Source organism: Nycticebus coucang, chromosome 8 (genome assembly GCF_027406575.1).
Source record: "Nycticebus coucang isolate mNycCou1 chromosome 8, mNycCou1.pri, whole genome shotgun sequence".
Lineage (NCBI taxonomy): Eukaryota > Metazoa > Chordata > Mammalia > Primates > Lorisidae > Nycticebus > Nycticebus coucang.
In genome coordinates, this window is record NC_069787.1 from 70,991,093 (window position 1) to 71,015,224 (window position 24,132).

Below are 24,132 nucleotides of genomic sequence, written 5' to 3' on the forward strand. Positions count from 1 at the left end.
AAAACTATGAACAAATTCCTATGCACACTGCACATATCTTATTTTGAAGTAAAAAAACAAAACAGGAGCAAATACAATTCACACTGCTTCATGTGGCCTGCGGGCCACAGTTTGAGGACGCCTGCTCCATGGTGAGCATGACAGTAATGAGCTATTTTCCCCCCTGGTGTGTCAGCCAGGACAACGTGCAGGAAGAGCAGGGCTTTCTCAGCATGGACTTGGGCAAGACACTGGGAAGCATTTTATGCATTTATCTCATCTGACCCACACAGCCACTCTGCAGGGCAACTGCCTTTATCCCCCTATTACAGATGAGGACACTGAGTGTTATAGTCTGAATGTTTCCAGATCCTTAAAATTCACTGTTGAAATCCTAAACCCCAAGGGGATGTTATTAGGGGGCAGAGCCTTTGGGGATACCTAGGTCAGGAGTGCAGAGGCCTCGTTAATAGGATCAGTGACCTCATAAAAGGGCCGAGAGGGAGCTTAGTCACCCCTTCCCCTGAGTGAGGACACAGCTTGAAAGAGTCATCTGTGAACCAGGAAGCAGGCTTTGGTCAGACATGAACTTGCAGTGCCTTGATCTTAGACTTTTAGCCCCCAGAACTGTGAGAAATAAATCTCTTGTTATTTATAAGCCATCTGGTTTATAATGTTTTCCTATCACAGCCCAAAACTGAGCAAGACAATGAGCTTTAGGGAAATTAAAGAAAATGCCCAACCAAGAATATGGAGCAAGTGAGTGTTGGGACATGAAACCAAGTGGACCCCAAAACACTATTGGTGTATATGGGAGTTAAAGGGCTCCCAGTTTTCCTCCTAAACCCATCCCTAGGAGGCTGTGTGATCAGACAATCCCTCTCATTGTTGCAAATGCAAAATCATATCTACACTGCCTGCCAACCTGAAATACTAAGAAAGGAAAGTTTCTTTTCTTGAAAGAGTTGCTACTTTTAACATAATGTTCTACATATCCCTTTGAACATTCAATGAACTAAAATAAATATTTGGAGAAAGTACATATATGTAAATTAAAAGCATCAGGTCTTTGTTCTTCACTGTACACCCTATTCTGTTTTATCTCATAGTACAATAATAAAACAGTGCAGTTAGTTGCCCAGTCCTGACGACTTCAGACTTATTTACAAAATTGAAACTACAATACTCGAGGCACACCTTGAAGCTTTTAATTACTACAAACTGAACGAAAAATGGATTACACTGTATTCTCCCAGATGATCAAGATATGGTATCAACCTATTAGTTCTCTGAATTCTCTCTGTTAAGAATGAGAAATTTTTGGACATCAGAAGAAAAGAAAGGCTGTGTCTCTGTGAAGAAGGAAAAAAGATATTTTTTAATGAATGAGGCCAAAACACACATGAACTTCTCTACGTTGTACCAGCTATCCTGGCAAAAGACAATACAAATTCACGCTCTCTTCTTTATTTTTGTAACAACAAAATAAAGTACCTTAATTGTATTTCAAATCTACAAATGTTCAGCAATTAATCCCTGGGCCCGCAGTAGATGATTTGGCACTCATAAAGGTTCCAGGGGAGGGTCATCCAGAGAACCATGGATGGGGAGAAAAGAGTGGGTGTTCACATTTGAGCAGAGCGCAGAGAGTTAGAAGGCCTTCGGTAGGCACAGGGCATGAATCGCGTATGATGGGAGATGTATTTATATGTTGGCTCCCTAATAGAAGGAACAGTTCCAACAATGGGAGGAGTCTGTTAAGTTAAAGCCACATTTGGAGAACAGCAAAGCGTCCAGTTTAGCTGGTGTGCAGCGCAACAAAAAGGTACAGTACTTGCACAGCTCAAGAGGTAGTCAGGGGTCACATGTGGTAAGGAGCCATAAGTGTGATTGTATTTCAGGAAAGGTGACCTCAAGAGAAGAGGCTGAGAGCTAAAGTCAGAAGGCCTGGCATAAATATTCTCCCTCTGCCAAGAACCAGGAGAGAGGGTATTCACCGAGTCACAACTTCTTTGGACCATGTTTCTTCATTTGAAAATGGGAATCAAATGAGAGGGGCTGAGGTGACAGACACTATGGGGAGGATGAGTCTACACCGTGCGGTGACTGTGTGCAGGGAGCTGGAGACAGAACTGCTGAAGCTTGGGGCTGAGTGATTAAGAGAATAACGTCCCATCCAAAAGAGAGAGGGAAGCGGCCGAGAAGATGACGACCAGGAGGCTGGAGAATGGGATGAGATACTATAATGCAGCAGGCCTGGGCACAGGTCCCCTGCTGTCCCTCACCACTGCAAGAATTTTCCACAGGATGGCCGGAAGCTGAGTCAAAGCATCAGCTCCTTTCACCTTCTGGGTGACCAGGAAACAAACTTGCTTTCATTTGAAACTTCAGAAACAAGCTGTTTAAGGGCCACAGAGGTAAGGCTGCTTCAAAGCCCCTCACTCTTGAATTCTGGCTGAATCTCATTTGTGTAATGTGCCTTATATCCTGTCCAGGTTTAATCTTTTTCAGTGTGTTTGAGGTTAGGGTTTTTCCAACTTTAAAACTGCTATCTCCTCAGGGTATTTTTCTTTCTTTCTTTCTTTTTTTTTTTTTTGAATATAAAATACAACCACAGGATATTTGAAATCAAAATTCCTAGAAATAGCTACATCATACACATGGTAAGATGCTCTGTGGAAAATTTACTGCTGTATCATTTCCCACACTCACTTTTGACCCCATGAGCCTGCTCCAGTCCAGCAGCAGAGTGTGGGGGGGGCACTGCCCCTCTCTGGCAGAGAGGAACCAAGAAACGGAGAAAATTTCTGGGCTTTAAAAAGCAATAGCCTAAGAGAAGGCAGAGAGATTCAAAAGAACTGTCGTTGAACAAACTCTTCTTCCTGCTTCTCCTGGGTGGGAGAGATAAAGATTCTCTGAGGATGATGGACAAGGAGACAGGAAGAAAAGAAGGCCTCAGGAGAGATCCAAAGGTCAGCTCCCTTTGGGCAGAGTCTGGGGTGAGAGCAGTGAGAAGCGGAGAGCTGGATGACAGAGAATTTGGGGATTCAAGAGTGATGAGGCTGACTGCCCCAACCCCACGGGCGACTTTGAGAGGATGCCGGGGGCAGGGAGTGGGGCAGTAGAAACAGCTCCATCGGGTGTCAGAGTAGAGAGCTCCTGCTAAGTGCCTAAGTCCTGTGCCTGGAGAGGTGAGAAAGAGCAGGTCAACCCTCCCGATGTCCCTGAGAGGGTAAGGTGACACAGTAAGACTTGCCTTCATGTGAAAGGGACACGGCCATATGAACTAGGAACTGGAAGTTGGGTATGGTTGTGCCACTTTGGATACCACTGTGGTGGGAGAATGACCACAGTCAGTAAACAGATCAATGCTGGTCCCAGGGCCATAATGCTGACCAGGCCCTTGGAACAAAAATTCCACCCAGGAAAACAGAAGAACAATCCTCAATTCGTCTGGTATCAGACTTTAAGTTTGAATGATAAAGAAATTACCCACGTATTGAAATTTACCTGAAGGCTAATTATGTTTTCTAAAATCAGTTCATATAGATATTAAGTTCAGGTTTGGGAAAATATAGGAAGTTACATTTTTATTCCTGACTATCTAGCCTAAAAATAGCATATGCGCTTGGTCTAGTTCATAGAGCTTGGCTCTTATCCAATGGTTGGTTATTTTTTACACTATGTTACAATTGCTGACCAAGTCACACTATCTCCCTCTATCCCCTAGTAATGGGAATTTTTCTTTTCTGAAAGTCAATTCCATTGATGAAGCCCAGAATTCTCAAGAAAAAAATGTTGCGGTGTGAAAACAACACTATGTACAGCTCTATGGTTGCAAAGGCTAACCAGTCAACTGAAAGAAATAGAAAGAAAAGATGGGCTTCCTCTCTGCCCGCCCCCCACCCTCCGCCATTCAATTGCCTGGACAAAAAACAAAATCAACCCAAATGTGGAAAAGTAGGCAAAATGGTGATTGCTTTATTCTCTGATAGCCTGCTAGAGCATTTTCTAATTACCCTACTTGATCTTAATCTAATAGACTTGGGTAGTATCAGAGATATTTAACTAACAATACCAATAAAGAAGCAGGCAGTTTGCAGCCCCATAGTGTTATAATAGAAGGTAACCTGTAGAAATTGATACATTGTTATGAATTTCCACCTGGTTGAGAGCTTGACAGCAAAAATGATTTGGATTTATTGTCCTGTAGAAATTTCACCAGTCTTGTGACTGACTTAGCATCCTGTTTCAGCTTGCTTTGCTTCTTTGCCTAGCTATATAAATGCCTCTTCTCCAAATGCTCTTGGAATCAGCTCTTTTGTCTTTTACGTGATTCTACCATTAATGGGTTAAATAAAACACAAACATTTGCTAAAGAATAACTTCCAGAATTGTGTTCTTGCACTTCAATATAATAGGAAATAATATGCAATTGAATAAATAAAAATTATGATTCATACACTATGTAAAACATTCCAGATAACCTGTTGAATCCATACTAAGCAATGTCAGTTAAGAATAACAAGTTCTCAGCCAAGTGGAGGGTACGCAGGTAACCCAGAGAGAAGAATGAGGCCTTTGCTTTCAGGACAGTGGACTGCTGCCACGGCCATTAGAGAAAGGTTTGGCTGTACCTTAGTTATTTCATCATTTTTCTTGAAAAGGAGGATTTAATAGAAGCTTAATAATGGAATTAATTATTGATACTCCCTTGTGCATGAAATGTACTCTGAGGACCTAAAACATTTAACTACTCCCCCAAACAGGAGACAATACATGGAAAGATTCCTAGCTATTGGTGCTCACATTTCCCTAAAGGAATAATTTAGGTAAATGACTATGTGTATAAAATGGCACAGTTCATGTGCAAAAGAGTCCATGTGAACCTAAGGTCCTTGCTGTCTGGCTTTCTCATCACCGTTGGCTCATCTGTCACCATTCTCAACATTCAAAGGTATTTGTAAATATTCAAACTGTTTTTGAAAATATATTAAAAAATCATTAATAATGAAACATTGGCATTTGAGAGCCATACTTTTCTCCATTAACTCAATTATTTTGTAAACTATGCTACAATCATCACCCAAGTCACATAAATTCTTCATTGGCCTCCCTCGATTCTTACCAGAGAGTGGTGTACCTTCCAGTGCTTTCTTCCTTCGGGCTGTCCTCCAGGCAGGAACCCTGAGTGCAGGCGTATGAGCTGCCATTTAACAGCTGATACACAGTTTGCATTTAGTCTTGAATTGAGACCATCGGTAACTTTTGTGAGATGAGTATCTCTATGAAAACATATTACCCACAAAGATGGAAAAACACCTACACCTCCAGGCAGCATTCTCCTGAGACCTGGCACACATTCCCTAAGTGCATAAAGAATTAGGAAGCAGATCATCATTGGTAAAGGAAATGCATTTTCTCCCACTCCTATTCTAATCTGAAGTCTAAAATATATACACATACATAAATATGTTTAATATAATGAAATAATTTTAAATAAAAAATTAAGTCTAACTTAAAAAAAATCATTGATTTCCCCCCATTGTTTCAGATTACTTATGCAATTGCTGTCAATACAATAGCAAAGGTAAACAAGGCTTTATAGGGAGGTAAGTCTGCATCAGTTACTCAATAAGTAGTTTTAAAGGGCCTGATTTTAGAGGATGAACTCAAAATATATACAGGTATACCTCACTTTATTGTGCCTTAATCTGTTATACTTCAAAGATGTTGTACAAACTGAAGGTTGTGGCAGCCCTGTGTCCAGCAAGGCTGTCACTACCACTTTTCCAACAGCATGTGTTCACGCCTTATTTCCATGTCACATTTTGGTACTTTTTCAATATTTTAAAATTTTCACTGTTACTATATCTGTTCTGTTGATCTATGATGAACAAATGGCCTTTGAGGTTACTAAATGTTTTGGGAAACCACAATCCATGCTTGTGTATATTGTCAAACTTAACAGATAAATGTGTGTGTGCGCCCTGCTCCACCAACCCACCACTTCCCTATCTCTCTCCTTCTCCTCAGACCTCCTTGTTCCCTGAGACACAACAATCACACCAATTAATAACCATACAATGGTCTCTAAATGTTCAAGTGAAAAAAGAGTGACAAGTGGCTCACTTTCAATGCAAAGTTACAAATGATTAAGCTTAGTGAGCAAGACATGTCAAAAGTCTAACAAATGCAAACAATGTAACCTAATAATATACACCCTTATATTAACCTAAAAATAAAGAAAATAAAGAATGCTAACAAGATGTTAACTAAAGAAAAAAAAAAAGCTGAGATAGTTTAAAAACTAGACCTCTTGTGCCAGTCAACCAAGTTATGAATAAAAAGGAAAAGTTCTTGAAGGAAATTAAAAGTGCTACTTGAACAAAAGAATGATAAGAAAGTGAAATAGCCTTATTGCTGATACGGAGAAAGTTTTAGTGGTCTGGATAGAAGATCAAACCAGCCACAAAATTCTCTTAACCCACAGAAGGTTCTAATGCTCTCCAATTCTATGAAAGTGCAGAGAGGTAAGGAAGCTGCAAAAGAAAAGTCTAAGCTAGCAGAGGTTAATTCATGAGGTTTAAGGAAAGATGCCAGCTTCATAACAAAAGGTCAAGGTGAAGCAATGAGTGTGATGGAGAAGCTTCAGGGGGCTAATATTTTCTTATCCAGAAGGTCCGGTTAAGATAATCATAAAGGATGGCTACACTAAACAACAAATTTTCAATGTAGACAAACTGGTCTTCTTTGGGAAGAAGATGTCATCTATGACTTTCACGGCAAGAGAGAAGAAGTCAATGCCTGGCTTCAAAGCATCAAAGAAGAGACTGAGTCTCTTGTAGGTGAATTTAAGTTGAACCCAATCCTCATTTACCATCTCAAAATCTTAGAGCCCTTAAGAATTATGCTAAATCTGTTCTGCCTGTGCTCTAGAAATGAAACAACAGAGCCTAGATGACAGCACCTCTGTTTATTGAATATTTTAAAATTTTAAAATTGTTTTAATATTTTGAATATTTAAAATATTCAGTAATATTTTTAAAATTATTGAATATTTTAAGCCCAGTGTTGAGACTTAATGCTCAGAAAGAAAAAAAAAAAAGATTCCTTTCACCTTTCAATAGATCACTGTTCATTGACAATACACTTGGTCACCAACAACCTCTAATGGAGATGGACAAGGAGATTAATATCATTTTGATGCCTACTAACATTACATCCATTCTGCAGCCCATGGATCAAGGAGTCATTTTGACTCTCAAGTCTTATTATTTAAGAGATACATTTTGTAAAGGCTACAGATGCCATAGACAGCGATTCCTCTGATGGATCTGGGCAGTCAACTGAAAACCTTCTGGTAAGGACTCATCGTTCTGGATGCCATTAAGAACATTCATAATTCATGGCAGGAGGTCGACATATCAATATTAACAGGAGTTTGGAAGAAACTGACTCAAACTCTCGTGAGTATCTTCAATAGAAAAAAAGTGACTGCAGATATGGTAGAAATAGCACAAGAACTAGAATTTGAGGTGGAACCTGAAGAAGATGTGACTGAATTGCTACAAGTTCATAATCAAATGTGAACGGATGAGGACTTGCTTCTTATGGATAAGTAAAGAAAATGGTTCTTTCAGATGGAACTTCCTAGTGAAGATGCTGTGAACATTGTTGAAATGACAACAAAGGATTTAGAATGTTCCATAAACTTAGTTGATAAAGCAGCAGCATGATTTGAGAGAATTGACTCCAATTTTGAAAGAAGTTCAACTGGGATTAAAATGCTATCAAATAGCATTAATCGCTACCAAAAAAAAATCTTTTGTGAAAGGAAGAGTCAGTCAATGCAGTAAAATTCACTGTTGTCTTATTTTACAAAATTACCACAGCCCTCCTTCCCCCGCCCCCAATCTTCAGCAACCACCATTCTGATCAGTCATCAGTCATGAACAACACGGTAGGAACCTCCACCATCAAAAAAGACAGGGACTTGCTGAAGGCCCGGATAATCATTAGCACTTTTTAGCAACAAAGTATTTTTAATTAAAGTGTATAGTATATACAGTTTTTTAGACTTAGTGTGATTGTACACATAACTTTTATGTTTATACTGAGAAACTCGGAAACCAAAAAATTATATGACTTGCTTAATTGTGATATTCTCTTTATTGCTATAGTCTGGAACCAAACCCACACTATCTCCAAGGTATGCCTGTATATATATAAAAGCTTTACTGAAAATGCTTACCATATAGTTAGGAAATATAACTAATATACTCTAAATTCCAACAAACAATACAGGAATGTATATAATTACATGTCAAATTATATTGTATAGAGTAGTATAGAAGTTTCGACGAAAACTGTTGAGTAAATTTTTATATGATAAAAAATGCTATGCAATAAAAAAAGAAGGCATATACCCGAAATCACTTCAGCAAATGTAAAAGTTAGTTTTAAGTACTTATGTCAATAACTAGCTTGAAAATAAGCTACTAAAACTTGCTCTCATATGAGGACAACTAGAATATTAGTGGTGCTCTCTAAAATATTTTGATGAGACATTAATTACTTAATTTAGATCTAACCTTTAAGACTTAAAGGCAAGTGTAAAAATATATTCATAGTCATCTAATAAGAAAACATAATTAATAGCCCAGAAATCAGTAAGTGACAAATTCTGCTCAAAATGTAGAGTGTAAGAATCTCCATGTATCAGTTCAGCACCTGGGTGTTAGGTGCTATCTAAATGAAAAACTGAGCAAGGGAGGGGGAAATATTGGTGTTAATCCAGTCAAATTACGCCACACTTTTAGTTGGCGTTACATTTGTACTTTAAAATTTAGGTTTGACCCACACATTTGAAATACACTAATAGCACTCATAACATTTCCTGAGTTACATTTTTGTATGATTTAATTTTCATAAATATGCATCATTTCCCTTATCTTTTGTGGAAAAGATTACTTCTTTTTTTTATATATATAGGACAGACCCCAGACTTTTTTTCTCATTCAAAATACTTAGTCATCTCCAGTCATTTGATTGATTTGACTCTATACGCCAGTGATTTTCAACTGGTTGTGCGGTGATACACTGGTGAGCCTTGAGAAGATTTAGGTGTCCCATGAAAATATTTAAATATTATTAATGAAATTATTTTTGAAAGAAGTTCAAAGTACAGTAAGTATATTCTTTTTTTTTTTTGATCAACATAATTTAAGTGTGTCATGGAAGTTTAACTATAGGTTCAAGGATGCCGTGAGATTAAAATGGTGGGAAAACACTGCTGTAGACAGTCAGTTGAATCAATCTATTATTTTTAAATAACTGAATTTTCTAAGGCATAAGCATCTATACAGCTCAATTTTATATAAGTAGACCAGGTATGAATAGCCTTGTGGGAAAGGTATTCCATTTGCAATTTTCTTTTCTTTTTTGTGATCACATCAATGATTTACTTTCAGGATACAAGTATGTCTTCACCATTTCTCAAATATTATCTCATTCTCTTTCATAATAAAGACAATACACTTCAGGATATGCAGACAACAATACTTAAAATTTAATGTTGTCTTTCTTAGATTTGTATTTATTTTATAACTGCTGTCTATTCGCAGCAAGTTATACTATATTGGTTTCTCATTTACAGAAATAACATAAACTTCACTTGTAAAAAGTATTTAAATTGGGAAGTGAGTCAATTTAAAAAAAAAATAAGAAAGTAATAGTTCATATGGTTCTCAGATATAGCCAAATTTGTGCACTAACAATTTACAAGTGACTGGAATTGGAAAAATAGAGCTAAAATAATAAATATGGCAAAAATGCTTATTCATTTATTGATTCCATGTTAACTAATGTTACCAATTTAACTATGCAATATAGGAATTCTTGAATTTTCTTTGTTATTGGCAGGGAAATGCAATCTATTAATTTTTTTCCCGAGCATTTAGCCATACCTGGCTATAGATGTTGGTTAGACTTAATTTCCAACATTTTCCTGCCCATCCAAGAAAGCTAAGTCAAATGTTAGGAAAGCTGAAGATCTGAAGGTAACCACTGGAATGGAGCATGACTTGCAGATGAGGTGACTTACATGAACGGGGCTGGTACCAATCATTTATATTTTGATAAAATGACCCACAATGCACCTTTACCTGCAACACTTTAAAAAGTATGACTGAATAGTCGACAGAAAAACAATGTTGTATTATGATGGAGAAAAATAAAGTTCTAATTTTTTGACTCAAAAGTAGAATAACTCACAAGCACCAACCCAAATTTTCTCTTGTACATGAGTGTATTCTACAATATTAGGAAATACAATCCACTCTTTTCATGGGTGAAATTTAGTATTCAACACTTTAAAATGTTTAGTGTATTCTGATTCAATTTTTAAAATATGTAAATCAGTAAATTAAAAAAATACATGGTATAACAAACTATAGGACTAAGGAAGATATTCTATGAAAATTCTGCCATAATGTAGTATAAAAATCCAGAGATCTGATTAATATCACTGACATAAAATGAGGTCTTACACTGGATTAACTCAACACATTCACTAGGAAGAAGAATTCCTATTATGAATTACAACAAACTATGAAATGGTTATAAACATGTGTATGTTCCAATCCTGCTGCTATAAAGTCAACCAACAAACATCATTTTAATTTCATGATCATGCTATGAACTTACCTTTGCCAACACAGGAACAAAGCATAGTCAGAATAATAGCTTTGGACATCCTAATAGTAAAACCATGTTTTTACGCATCTATACTGATGTTATAATGGCCCCCAAACTGTCAATAACTCTTTCAAACCACATTTAATAAATGTGGAGACCTGGGCTAATATTACAGTAAATCAGTTTACATTGCCTATGTTCACTACACATGTTAAGTCTACAAAAGAATGTGAATTAAAGAAGCTAAACTGAAAATAGCATTAAACAATAATTCCAAATTAACCAATATAGTAAATTGGAATCTTATGTTCAAGAATTACGTACACACACGTTTTACGCTCAAAAGTGTAATTATTAAATTTTTTTCTGAATTGTCCAGATTTAGCAAATAATTTTAATGTTACTGTTGGACTTGAGTCTTCTTAAACAAAATTTAGAGAAAGAATAATTAATTAACACATTCTTTTCATTCTTTTCTTTTTTTTTTTTTTTTTGGCCAGGGCTGGGTTTGAACCCGCCACCTCCGGCATATGGGGCCGGCGCCCTACTCCTTTGAGCCACAGGCGCCGCCCTTCATTCTTTTCTTCTTCTTTTTTTTTTGCAGTTTTTGGGCCAGGGCCAGGCTTGAACCCACCACCCCCAGTATATGGGGCCTGCGCCCTACTTCTGGAGCCACAGGCGCCACCCTTAACACATTCTTTTCTTCCCCAAACCATTATTATAAACTTTAAGGATCCATAATATTTCAGTTATCAGAGAAATAATGTGATATAATATCTTAATCAAATACAAATGGAAACAACTAAAAAATAATTATCTATGTCAGAGGAGAAGAGGTAGAAAAATATATGATTTACTCTCTTCCCTCAGTATGTATCATACAGGTGTAGAGTTTGTAGAAATACTCATGTAAAATACAGCTACTATATTTTGTTAGTAGGTATGTACTTTAAGCATCAACAGCACAACCAATCAACATTCCCACTAGGGCAGAGATGCAAATTTTAGAAAACAGCCTATAGTATTTCAATCTATAAGTGAACACAGAAAGCATTTTGATAGCATCAAATTGCCAAACTAATAATGATGGACAAACAAAACAGAATTTTCTTGCTCTGTCTTAAAATCACCTCCCCAGCGTCATTTGGACATCTCAGGCACCACTATAATTCTGTGTTCACCCATTGTGTGCTTAACATGAGTGTGCTCTTATAACTACTACCATGATCTTTGAGATTTCGAAGAATCACAGCAGGAAGGCTGTGGGACTGCCACCCTGTCACTAACTCGGTCTCTACTTCCTTTACGTGGGCCCTGAGCATGAGGGGTGGCACTTTCAGAAGCAGGTCAAGAGGCAGCAAAGCTGAAGAAATAAAAGTGGGAAAGATAAGAAACTGTGACATAAATTACACTGAATTTCAGGGAGGCGTGTCTGGTTTTATTGCTGCCAACACTAAGTTACCTGGTCTTGGTCTTGATCCTACTCCACCAGGAAAGTCTCTGAAAACAGAATTAGGGACCATTAGAAAGACTTGTTCAACCTGGATTTAACAAACATTTATGGACAGCCTACACTACACTCTGGTATGGTCTGTATTATCAATAAACACAAATAAGGTAATTTTCCCACAAGAGTTTATTCTCAAGTTATTCTCAGGAGTTTAAGAAAGAAGAAAATAAATATATTCCAACACCGAGTAGAACTGACATTCTGCTGGCAAATAGAAGAACTCTGTCATACCACAGTTGTTTATAAGCTCTAAGTATAATTAGGAGCCGAAATCTTAGTGTCCTGAATTATATTCTTGTTGTACTTAAAACCAAAATACTGATTTCTTGTTAAAAATGAATAACATTAAAAATTCTATATGTGGTATTTTGTGTGATGTATTCTTGCTATCTTTTTGAAAAGCCCTATAATTCTTCCTATGAGATTTTTTTGTGCGTTTAAAAGAATTATATTTTTCCTAAACTTTCAACTGTTATGATCACCCCTTGTCTCCTTTGGTTCAAAATTCTAGTTTGCTTGATGCATTTGCAGTAAGTTTAAGTGTCTTCTACTCTTCAGAGTTGGCCTTAGACCCCATCAGGGATAGCCATAGATAACCTTCACCCTTGTTCATTTCATTGTATCCTAGAGCCAATTTCTTAATAGTTTTCTGGAATGAAATAAGAAACAACTGTGCCATGACAATTTATAAGAATCATCCTTTAGTTTAATGTAACCCAACAAAAATATACCAAATGTCTACTATGTACAAGGCACATGATAGGCATTTGCTACGTAGTACTGAATATGGGGATTCAAATACAAATAAACAGGCCCGATAATTCTCTTACCACAACCCTTTCATTTTAATCATAGGATTTTTGATCCTTAAGTTATTAAGTGTAACAAATTGGTACTCATTGACCTACCACCTAACCTAGGTACTAGAATAATACCAAAATCCTTGTATCCACCTATGAGTTCCCTCCCTAACCCTGTATCTCTTTTCATACCCCTCTTGACCCTCATAAAACCAACCCCTCCTGATCACAGATTTTTTTCCCTCCCATTTGTGGTAGTCCAAGTTTCCAGAGCCTTGAAAATAAATGGAATATTTATTGCCTTCTTTCCTTGCCTTCTTTCCAGACTTATACAGAATATACACTCTCCACAGCCATGGGAAATATGGCATGCTCAAAGAAGAAAGAAAAGGACAGATGTGCCCTCAGAAAGTTCAAAGCAAGGCATTATCACAGCAGTGCCCTTGTGTGGGCCAGTCAACCTTGGGGCAGAGCTGCAGAGCAGAGCATCTATTCCAGCGCCTGGTAACCCTGGACACACACCAAACCCCAGCATTTGCCTTCTGAATAACTCTGTCCCTTACCCTTCTAGATGAGCCCAGCACTGTCTAATAGAAATAAAATGCAAGGCACAAAAATAATTTAAAATTTTCTGGTAGCTACATTAAAATAAAAAGTAAAAAAAAAGCGAATTAAATTATTAATTCATACTATTAAATTATTCATAGTATTAATAATTTAATTTATAGTATTAAATTATTCATACTATTTTACTTAATCAAAAATATCCAAAATATTATCATTTCAACATAAAAAATGAGATATTGTACATTGTTTTATATTCAGATTAATATTAAATGAAATTAAATATTCAGCCCTTTAAAATTCAACTGCCTAAGAGTCACCTGTGCCCAGTGGCCTCCATATTTAACATGTGTTCCAGGCCCTTCCTTAGAAGGTACTGGTCACTATCTTCATACACACGACATTATAGTCACACCACTTAGCTGTTAAACCTGAAAAAGCTCCTAAACCCCATTATCTTAAAAAGTGAAGAAAAATGCAACTTGTGGAAAACTTGTATCCATAAGGTGATACATATTCTTAAAAAGCTGATAATCATTTACATGCTGAGTTAGTTGGATGACTATTCAAGTTGCCTTGAAGAATCCAACATTTCAAACATTTCTACATATCATCAATAAAAAACGTTACGCACAATGTGTGCTAATGGGATATGTGAAACAGCCCACCCTGAATGATGCCGAGATGCTGCCAATTTTGCCACTCCTTCATATAATTACAAACTCTTTAATAAACTTCAGGGAATCTTTAAAAAGAGCCATCACACATTCATTCATTCATTCAAAAAGTGTTTCTTAAGTGCCCACAATGTGCAGCCACTGCAATAATCACTGGAGATGGGATGGTGAAAAGAAATTGTTTCCCCAGTCTTAGAATTTACAACACTGCTTAGGTATAGCATAAAAATTTTAATTTTTCTAGAAATTACATCACTGAACACAAGCAAATATAGTCATGTGAAATTTCAAAACAATAGACTCGTGACCAGAACTGAGAGCTTGAAACTATGCAATTGTTGGGTCCACAAATGGAAAAACGATTGAAATCCTGCAGAGCCTGAGGGAAGCCTGTTTCTAGATTGAACCACATTGAATGTTTATGTCCAATAGAGCATTGTGGCTGCAGAGAATGGTGTTCCCATGATAGCTCAAGCTGGAAAATACACAGAAGTAGATTAGCACAAAGAAAACGTTCCAGAAATATTTTCTGTTGAAGAGGCTTAACATATTACAGTTTGTGTTCTCTGAGAGTTTTGCAATGGGCACTGACCAATAACACTTCAGGCTGATGGAAGAATTTCAGAGAAATGGAAGGTTAAAAGGATTCTCAAAGGTCATCACTTCCTGCTCTCTTCAGATCTGATGTGACCTCATTTGGAGTTGATGTATCAAAAGAGAAACTGAAGTGCTGAAAATGACTATTAGCCTACAACTTCCACCCCAAATCACTACCAGGTAAGGTTAACAAAGACCTATAGCTTTAAAGGTCTTTAAAATAGATCTTTCACTGAATTATTTAAGTGCACTGTGAATTATTTAGATTATCAATCCTGGCCAGGCAGGAGTTGAATGGAGCTCTAGAATTTTATCTCCCATAAGAATTCCTTTGACTATATCTCTGAATGCAGGAAATATTTTCAAATGTCATGAAATTTTACACAGTTGTGAAAATTAGCCAATACTATTGATCTTAACAAAAAAAAAAAATTTAACCTTATAAAATGAGAGGCTTGGCTTACAATATTAAGAAATGCCTTCTGAAGGTACCACGACCACAACATATGAGCTAAGCAGCATTTTACAAATGAAAGTTTCTTTCAGGCAGTGACATTCATAAACATGTCCTGTGTGAATAAGCAACAGCAGGGCCAAGTCTTCATATCCAATAAAGGCTTTCGTATTTATAATGTGGATGGAGTTGGTGTCATAACAAGAAAGTTGTATAATGATGCTCCTGTAGCTTTCCACTCATACTCCAATAACAGCTAAAAACAAATGAGCAATAAGCCAGGGAAGTTTAGAACTGTCATAGAAAAGGAATAGAGAGGTCTTACTATAATGCACTTCAATGTATTTTTTATTTATTCTTTTTTTTTTTTTTTTTTGGTAAGACTGCTGGAGTATGCCATTGGCAGATAGGCCAGATGACTCTGGCGAGCGGTGATCGTGCGGTATGCATTCAATCAAAGTAAAACTAGATATGGATTATGAAAGGGGATGAGGGGAAAAGCCAGAAGTAAAAATAAGAAAGCCTTCTGCTTTATTCTGCTAAAGGAGGCAAGATCCACAGGTCCTGAAAACATACAAGGTCTTTCTGGTTACATCCATGATGCTGAATGGTCACAAACATTGACAGTTACTTTACATAAAGACTTAGGGTCAGGAGCACACTTTGGAATGTAATTATGCATGCACTGATTTATGAAAAAACTTATGAACCACAGGCACCTCTGATATCACAAACATCCAATGTCTTAACCTGTCTGCCAACTATACTCTGTTGCCTTGGCAACAGGATGAGGCAAGCAGGCATGCAGAAATCTTGTTGCCTGAGCAACAGGATCCTAAAAAACATGGACCTTACGCTGTGGCTATGGCAAAGGCTGTAGGTTCAAGCTGGTGGGTAAGATTTCAGTCTTTTACAGTGAGAGATGTGGAATTTACACTAAGGTAACAGGCATTCGTCTATTAATCAACAAGCATTGGTGGGTTGGCACCCACGTGCAATACTCTGTGCCCTAGGGAATGTAAAGATGAATCAGGCATAGTTTGGCACATGCCCAACACACAGTAATAAACATCTATCAGCTAAATAAATGAATGAATATTCTTAAGAAAGTCATAATACAATGCCCAATGCTCACCATGACCTGAGTGTATGTGATAAAGAATCCTCTGTGTGTCTCATCAAATTCTAGAGAGAAATGTATTCACAAGTTGAAATAAAATGCTATGACTTGCTGGATTAGAATTGTCAATGTATATATATTCTGGGTCAGCCTATAATAATGACATAAAACCGGTAAAAGTCAAACTCATTCTTAATTCTTTCCTAGTAAATAGTAAGGAAGGTAGGTATCAAATCTGAAAATGATTAAAATTGGAAATTTCAAAGCAATTGGGTACTGGTCCCCTCTTGGTCTGGCCGTTAATCATATTCCTAAAAACAGTTTTATCATCTGATGATGGTTTGGATCACCAGAGTGCTTTCCAGTTCAGATAAATTTCTTTACTCCAGCCTTGAGACTTCCATAGTTCTCTAAGGAAGAAAGAGCTGTCCTTCCTAGTTTTGTTTGTTCAAGTTTTTAAGCATTATGTAATAATTTTAATTATTATTATTTATTTTTATTTTTTTATTGTTGGGGATTCATTGAGGGTACCATAAGCCAGGTTACACTGATTGCATTTGTTAGGTAAAGTCCCTCTTGCAATCATGTCTTGCCCCCAGAAGGTGTGGCACACACCAAGGCCCCATTTGTCTGACTCAATTGTCCAAGAAAGCCTATCCCAAGTTATTAAAGAGGTACTTTAGTTATTCAGCAGGCAATTGGTTTAAAGCTGGCTCCTGGTATCTGGTAAGACCAACACCGAGCACTTTAACCTTTTTCTCTATACTATTGAGCCAGGGCCAAGTCTGAATTCTGAACTTCTGGAAGCTAGACTCAGTCAGGCACACACTTCCCTGTGGTTTCTCATTGGAACAAACTGCCTAAAGAGGGTCTCCAAGGGGGAGAGTTTTCCAGGGTCTCATTGTACCTTTTGTATAGTTTCATGCATGGCACAAATAACAAAAAAACCTCTACAGGTTTGGTTTTCGATTTATTTTTATCCTATTACATAGCTTTGCTATCTTCTTTTATATTTAAATTTCTCATTTCTCACTTCTAAATATTTCACAGGATGGGTTCACATTTCACATTAATAAACCAGAAAACCCAGGAAAATCCTAAACAAAATAGATTGCAAATAACTTCAGCTTTATGTAATGCCTCTTAAAGAATTATAAATATATTTTAGATTTGTCTCCTTTCAAGTCAGAGAAGCCCTAGAGATTACCTGGAAGGAAGTCAAAAGTTATTAATGTTTTCTTTTCTTACTTGGCATAAATCAAAGGCTGTCTTTTATCATTTTCCTATGAAGTCAGCTTTTGTCTTCTCATTACACTGTGGGTTCTGTGAGGGAAGATAGCTTGTCTTAAACCACCCTATGCTTCCTGGTGGCATACCACACCATCGGTACAATATTCATGGTATAGTTTTGAAAAATGTTGCTTTAGGTCAAGTCCTAGTCACCTTGAAACACACTTTCTAAAACATCCACATCCATATATGGGCCATTTTTCATCTTGGTGGTCATAACCCCAAGTTAAAGCCTGCCCTATAATATCCTTATTTCAATGAGTTTCAGATAGACCTTCCCCTTTCTGTTGATTCTACTTTACCCAATTTGTTATAAAATGTTTAACTGACTAGCTTTTTAAAAGCCATCTCCAGCTCTAAAATATAATATATAGTATATATATTTCTTTTGCTTTTGAAGAGTTAGACATCAAGTAGATTCTTGCAAATCAGACAATTGTCTATGGATCCATTTAGTAAAAAATAATAGTAGTTATTTGGCAGTGCTAGGATTCCTAAATTAATCTGATTGGTAATTTCCATTTTTATGTAAAATTATTTTGAGAAGTATACCCATAGATCATAATTTATTTCTGTACTAAAGCACTTGTTTTGTATCTTTCCTACACATTTAAGCAACTTGGTATCCCTGAGTAAAGTATACATACAATAATAGGAAAAATGATGATCAGGTGCAGGGGTCACACTTTAATCCTAGCACTCTGGGAGGCTGATACAGGACAATCATTCAAGCTCAGGAGTTTAAGATCAGCCTAAGCAAGTGTGAGACTTTGTCTCTACTAATAATAGAAAAATTATCTAGGCCTGGTGGTGGGTGCTGTAGTCCCAGCTACTCAGAAGGCTGAGGCAGCAGCATCACTTGAGCCCAGGCGTTTGAGGTTACTGTGAGCTAGGTACAGGCTATAGGCTGAATACTGTAAGCTGGGTACAGGCTATAGGCTGAATACTGTGAGCTGGGTACAGGCTATCGGCTGAATACTGTGAGCTGGGTACAGGCTATAAGCTGAATACTGTGAGCTGGGTACAGGCTATAGGCTGAATACTGTGAGCTGGGTACAGGCTATAAGCTGAATACTGTGAGCTGGGTACAGGCTATAGGCTGAATACTGTGAGCTGGGTACAGGCTAAAGGCTGAATACTGTGAGCTAGGTAACAGGCTATAGGCTGAATACTGTGAACTTGGCAACAGGCTATGGGCTGAAGCCACGACTATAGCCTGGGCAACAGTGTGAGAAACTGTCTCAAAAAATATATAGATAAATATAAAGAAAAATAAAAATTAATATTTGACTTCATCTATTCTTTTTATTAGTTGATGAATTATTTTACATGAGTTGGTAACTTTTCTTTTTCAATAAAAAGAAAATGAAGGGGCCCTTTTTTATACTCTGATTTCTTTTTTTTTTTTTTTTTTTTTTTTTGTAGAGACAGAGTCTCACTTTATGGCCCTTGGTAGAGTGCTGTGGCTGCACACAGCTCACAGCAACCTCCAACTCCTGGGCTTAAGCGATTCTCTTGCCTCAGCCTCCCGAGTAGCTGGGACTACAGGCGCCCACCACAACCCCTGGCTATTTTTTGGTTGCAGTTTGGCCAGGGCCGCGTTTGAACCCGCCACCCTCGGTATATGGGGCCGGCGCCTTACCGACTGAGCCACAGGTGCCGCCCCATACTCTGATTTCTTATTATTAACTTTACAGAAATGGTTTCTAGTTTTTTTTTAATTTTCTATCGCCAGGTGATTTTTTTTCCATCACAATTATTTTCACTCTAATCTATTACAGGACATTTTAGGATCAGAATATAAGATCTTTTGTTTAAATAATTTGTAGCTTGGGAGAAGGAAAAGCAGAGAGAGGGAAGGGGGGCAGGGCCTTGGTGTGTGCCACACCTTCTGGGGGCAAGACATGATTGCAAGAGGGACTTTACCTAACAAATGCAATCAGTGTAACCTGGCTTATTGTACCCTCAATGAATCCCCAACAATAAAATAATAATAATAATAATAATTTGTAGCTCAATTCACAATTGCCAAGATAGGGAATCAATCCAAGTGCCCATTCATGTAACACATGAATAGATTAATGAACTGTGGCGTATGTGTATAACCATGGAATACTATTCAGCCACCAAAAGATGGTGACTTTACATTTTTTTGTGTTAACCTGGATGAAGTTGAAGAACATTCTTCTTAGCAAATGGAAGAATGGAAAAGCAAGTATCCAATGTACTCAATACTAACATAAAACCAATAGAAAAACAACTACACATCCATAGCAAAAGAAAACATAATTAAATTTAAGGAGGAGTGAGGGGAGAGGAGGTAGGGGTTTTCTAAGCTCTCACCTAATGGGCACAGTGTAAGGGTATATGCCACACCCCCTGGGTGAAGGGCTCAACTACAGCTTGGACTTTGCCTAACAAATGCAAACACTGTAACCTAATCGTTTGTACCCTCATATTAATCTGCAATAAAAAAAAATTGTAACGTCAATGTCTGTTTCTATGACATTGACTTCAAGATAATAAACTGCTAATTTTAAATAAAATAAACTAGTTACCCTCCAGTAGGTTAAAAAAATAGGAAAAAGGGCTTTGACAATGTTGTTAAAAATACAAATAAACACAAACATTAAAAGAGAGTAGTTTTTTTTCAAAGTACACATACTAATCATTTTGGATCATTTTCCTATGCAAACACTGTTCCAAGCAATGGATAGATTCCCAGATAAGTGCATAAAAGTCTATTGGACTCATGAAGGGGTTAAGATAGAACTTACAATGGCCCAAAAAAAAAAAAAAAGAAGAAGAAGAAGTTACCGATGCCAGAGATAAGGACACACCCACTCCTTGGGACCATGTGTTCATAACCCCAGCTCCAGGGCCAGGCACACACCTCCCACCCAGACGCCTCCCTTGCTGGACCGAGGAAGCAAGAGCTTCCACAGCTCCAGGCTCCCATGTGTGACTTCCTTCACTGCAAAAAGTGAAAGCAGAGCTGGTGAGCTAGCAATGGGAAAGCAGAGGTGGGGAATGCTGGGTTCCAGGAAGCCCTGGAGAGATCCCGGAGGATCTTCCTATTCAGGCCCCCAAACGCAACGATCACCTATTTTGACTCTCCTTAGGGTTTTGGACTGCTTCTCTTCTCGCTGCCCTCCTTATTACTTCCGTCCATAGCTTCTCTGCACCTTGGCTCCCTAAAGAATACCACAGGGTCTTATAGGTTTTACTCAAAGACCTTCCCACTACACCATATGTATGCCCAGGTAGGTTTTCCTTTGGTTTTTGTTACCAGCAACACTAGAAAAGAGGAAGTCAAAAGGCTGCACCATAACCCTGTCTGGGCCTCATTTGAAGAAGATAAAATTATCAAGGATATATCTTTGGCTAAACAAAAAATTATTTGTTTATATGAACTTTCCTTTGCCACCTAACTGAACTTCCCAGCAAGTTCGGGGGTCTGCTGAGCAGGTTCTTCATTTAAAAATTCATTTTCATTATGCAATTTCCAGCACCCTCAAACCAAGACGTAGGAAGTGGTTCCATTTTAGAATGCCCAGCACCCACACCTGCTCCCTGCAGCAATGAACCTGGAGGACTATCAATCAGGGATCTCAGCTCCTTCCAGAGCAGTAAACATGGACCGGATCCAAGCCAAGCCAATCTGACTCTCTCTCCCAGGACTCTGAATCCTAAGAAAGGTGACATGAGAATGGAATAAACAAGCTAGGAGCTCATTCATCCCAGCATCTGTGCCCTTACAAATCTGCCAGGAATGCCTAAACTTGATCCTCCAGGTTCTTAATTGTGCAAGCCCTCAAAAGCCTTCTAGTGAACCTCCTGTTTCATAACTTGGATAGATTTAGGCTCTTCTGCTTTACATCCACAGAGCCCTGACTGGTACAGCACGTTGTAGCCTTAGCCTTTTTTCTCACACACACACTGTTATCCCCTTAGCTAAGGCCACCCCATAGCTCTCCATCCCCCCTGACTGGCATCGCCACTTCTGTGTGGTCCCAGCCTCAACTGGTGTCCTCACCTTAGAGCTGTCTGGCAGTCCTGGTTGTTCCTAGCTGACAACACTGCTCAAATCTAGACAGTTCTATCAGCAGTTCTATCATCCCTGAATACAGAGAAACTACCACATATAATCTTCCTTAATATTCTACTCTCTAGCTTAATTCTATCTTCACCTCCTTTTCCCCAGACACAAAGAAGAAATGCCCCACCATCTTACACAGAGGCTCGCTCCTCCAGCCCTAAGCTAAGCTACTCTACAATTGGATACCATCAACATCTCTTTCCTTCAATCTTCTCCTCCGTCCCAAATTCCCCGAAGTCATCCTGATTCTAGAAGGCCCTTTACCATCAACCCTCTCCTTCCAACTAACCCTCCCAGGTTACTCTTCACATTCTTCACCTCCCCCCATCCCTGCCTCAGGAACATCTGAAACCAGTGCAGTCAGATTTCTGCTCCTTCCCATCTCCACACTGCCAGTGAAAACTGCTCTCAGGAAGGTCACCAGGTCCCTTGCAAAAAGCTGAATCTAATATTTTTTTTCCATCCTTATTCCAAGATAAAACTATCTCTGACTCTGCTAGCTATCCCAAAATTACAATTCTGTCCGTCTTTTAAAAGAAAATCCCTCACTCATATTAAAAAGTCCCAAACCAGCCTGGCTCATGCATGTAACCCTAGCACTCTGGGCCTTGGAAGTTCCAGACCAACCTGAGCAAAAGCGAGACTCCATCTCCACTAAAAATAGAAAAATTAGGCAGGCCTCCTAGCAGGCACTTGTAATCTCAGCTACTCAGGAGGCTGAGGCAGGAGAATCACTTGAACCCAAGAATTTGAGGTGGTTGTTAGGCTGACACTATAGCATTCTGGCAAAAAGAGCAAAGGAGTGAGACTCTGTCTCAAAAACAATAAAAAGGTCTCCAAATGACAAATGTTGGGATGGATGCAGAGATGAAAGAAACTCTTTTATGCTGTTGGTGGGCCTGCAAACTAGTATAATCTCTACAGAAAATTGTATGGAGATACCTACCATTTTATCCCACAATCCCACTACTGGGCATACCCAAAGGGAAAAAGGCCATTTTATAAAAAGCACACCTACAATTGAATGTTTATAGCAGCACAATTCATAGCCTCAAAGACATGGAAACAATCCAAGTGCCCACCAACATATGAATGGATTAATAAAATGTACTATATGCATACTATGGAGTACTACTCAGCCTTAAAAAATGGTGATCTAGTATCTTTTATGACAATCTTAAGGGAACTTGAAACCATTCTTCTAAGTGAAACAGAATAATAATGGAGAAATAAACATTAATGGAGAAATAAAGAAATAATGTACTTAACACCAAGTTGGAACTAATCAAGCAACCCTTAGTGCCCATATAAAACTAAATCTCATTGATGGGAAGAGGGAGGAGGGGATTGGTAAATTGGCACCTGTTAGGTATAGTGAATACTTCCTGGGTGAAGCAGACACTTTTAACTTTGACTAAATCTGTATAAAAAGCAAATTATGTAAACAAAACGTGTACCCCCTAATATTCTGAAATAAAGTTTTAAATACCTCAAGTAAAGTTCTATTATTTTTAACTGTTATGTGAAATAAACACTATTCTGTGAGCTCATAGAAAAATGAGGCAATTCTGGACCATTTAATTATTGCTAAAATGTAAATAAAAAAAAAGAGAGAGAGACTCCCAGAAACATATTCCATTCTCCCTTGAAGCTAGATGTGGTCATATAAGGAAGTTCCAGCCAATGGTGTGCAAGCAGAAGTGAGGAGCATGATATTTGGGTCATGTCGTTCATGTCCTTAATGTGTCTGCACTTCCCCTTTCTTCTTGTTGCTGGCTAGGATGTAGGATGTGGTCTGGTGTGAGCCAGTATGAGCCACACTGCCCACACTTGCTATGAGGATGAGACCTATACCCTGGGGATGTGGAGGGGAAAGAGATAAGGACCAGCACCCCAGATGATCTCATGGTGCACAAGGGTCCTAGCCCGCTGGCCTGCCGAGGAGCTCAGAAAGGCGAACTGATTGGCTCAAGGTCACAAAGCTCAAAAAATGAAGAGCTGGATTAAGACCCAGGCCCAAGCTTAGCACTCATTACGGTATGCTATTTGGTAAACCATAAATGATTCTGAGAGGCTGGGCTGTAACAGCCTCTATTTCCATGGGCCCAGGGTAACTTCTGGCTATCAAGCTTCAGTAACTCAGCTCTGTATAGTTTAAAAATATTTTAGGGGCTAATTTCTACATACCTTGTTTGGGATTGTCTTTCTCCTCCTGAAGCACTAAAACTTCTCTTTAAAATGCCTGAAACAAGAAAATAAAAATAACTCCACATTGTTTCCTCTGGATATCTTTCATTTTATCTAACAAAAAAAAATCTAAACAACAAATGCTGGGAAGGATGTA

General features: G+C 38.1%; 1 protein-coding gene across 1 annotated transcript in view; it reads right to left on the reverse strand.

Annotated features, from left to right (window-relative positions):
• Positions 1-24,132, reverse strand: part of NEK10 (NIMA related kinase 10) — a 250,365-nt gene that overhangs the window by 47,266 nt on the left and 178,967 nt on the right. Inside the window, exons 29-31 of the mRNA XM_053600397.1 lie at positions 23,976-24,030; positions 12,140-12,177; positions 11,900-12,040 (exon numbers count right to left, since the gene is read on the reverse strand). Of these exons, the coding sequence (XP_053456372.1) occupies positions 11,900-12,040; positions 12,140-12,177; positions 23,976-24,030 (234 nt within the window). The remainder of the gene's footprint in view (positions 1-11,899; positions 12,041-12,139; positions 12,178-23,975; positions 24,031-24,132) is intronic.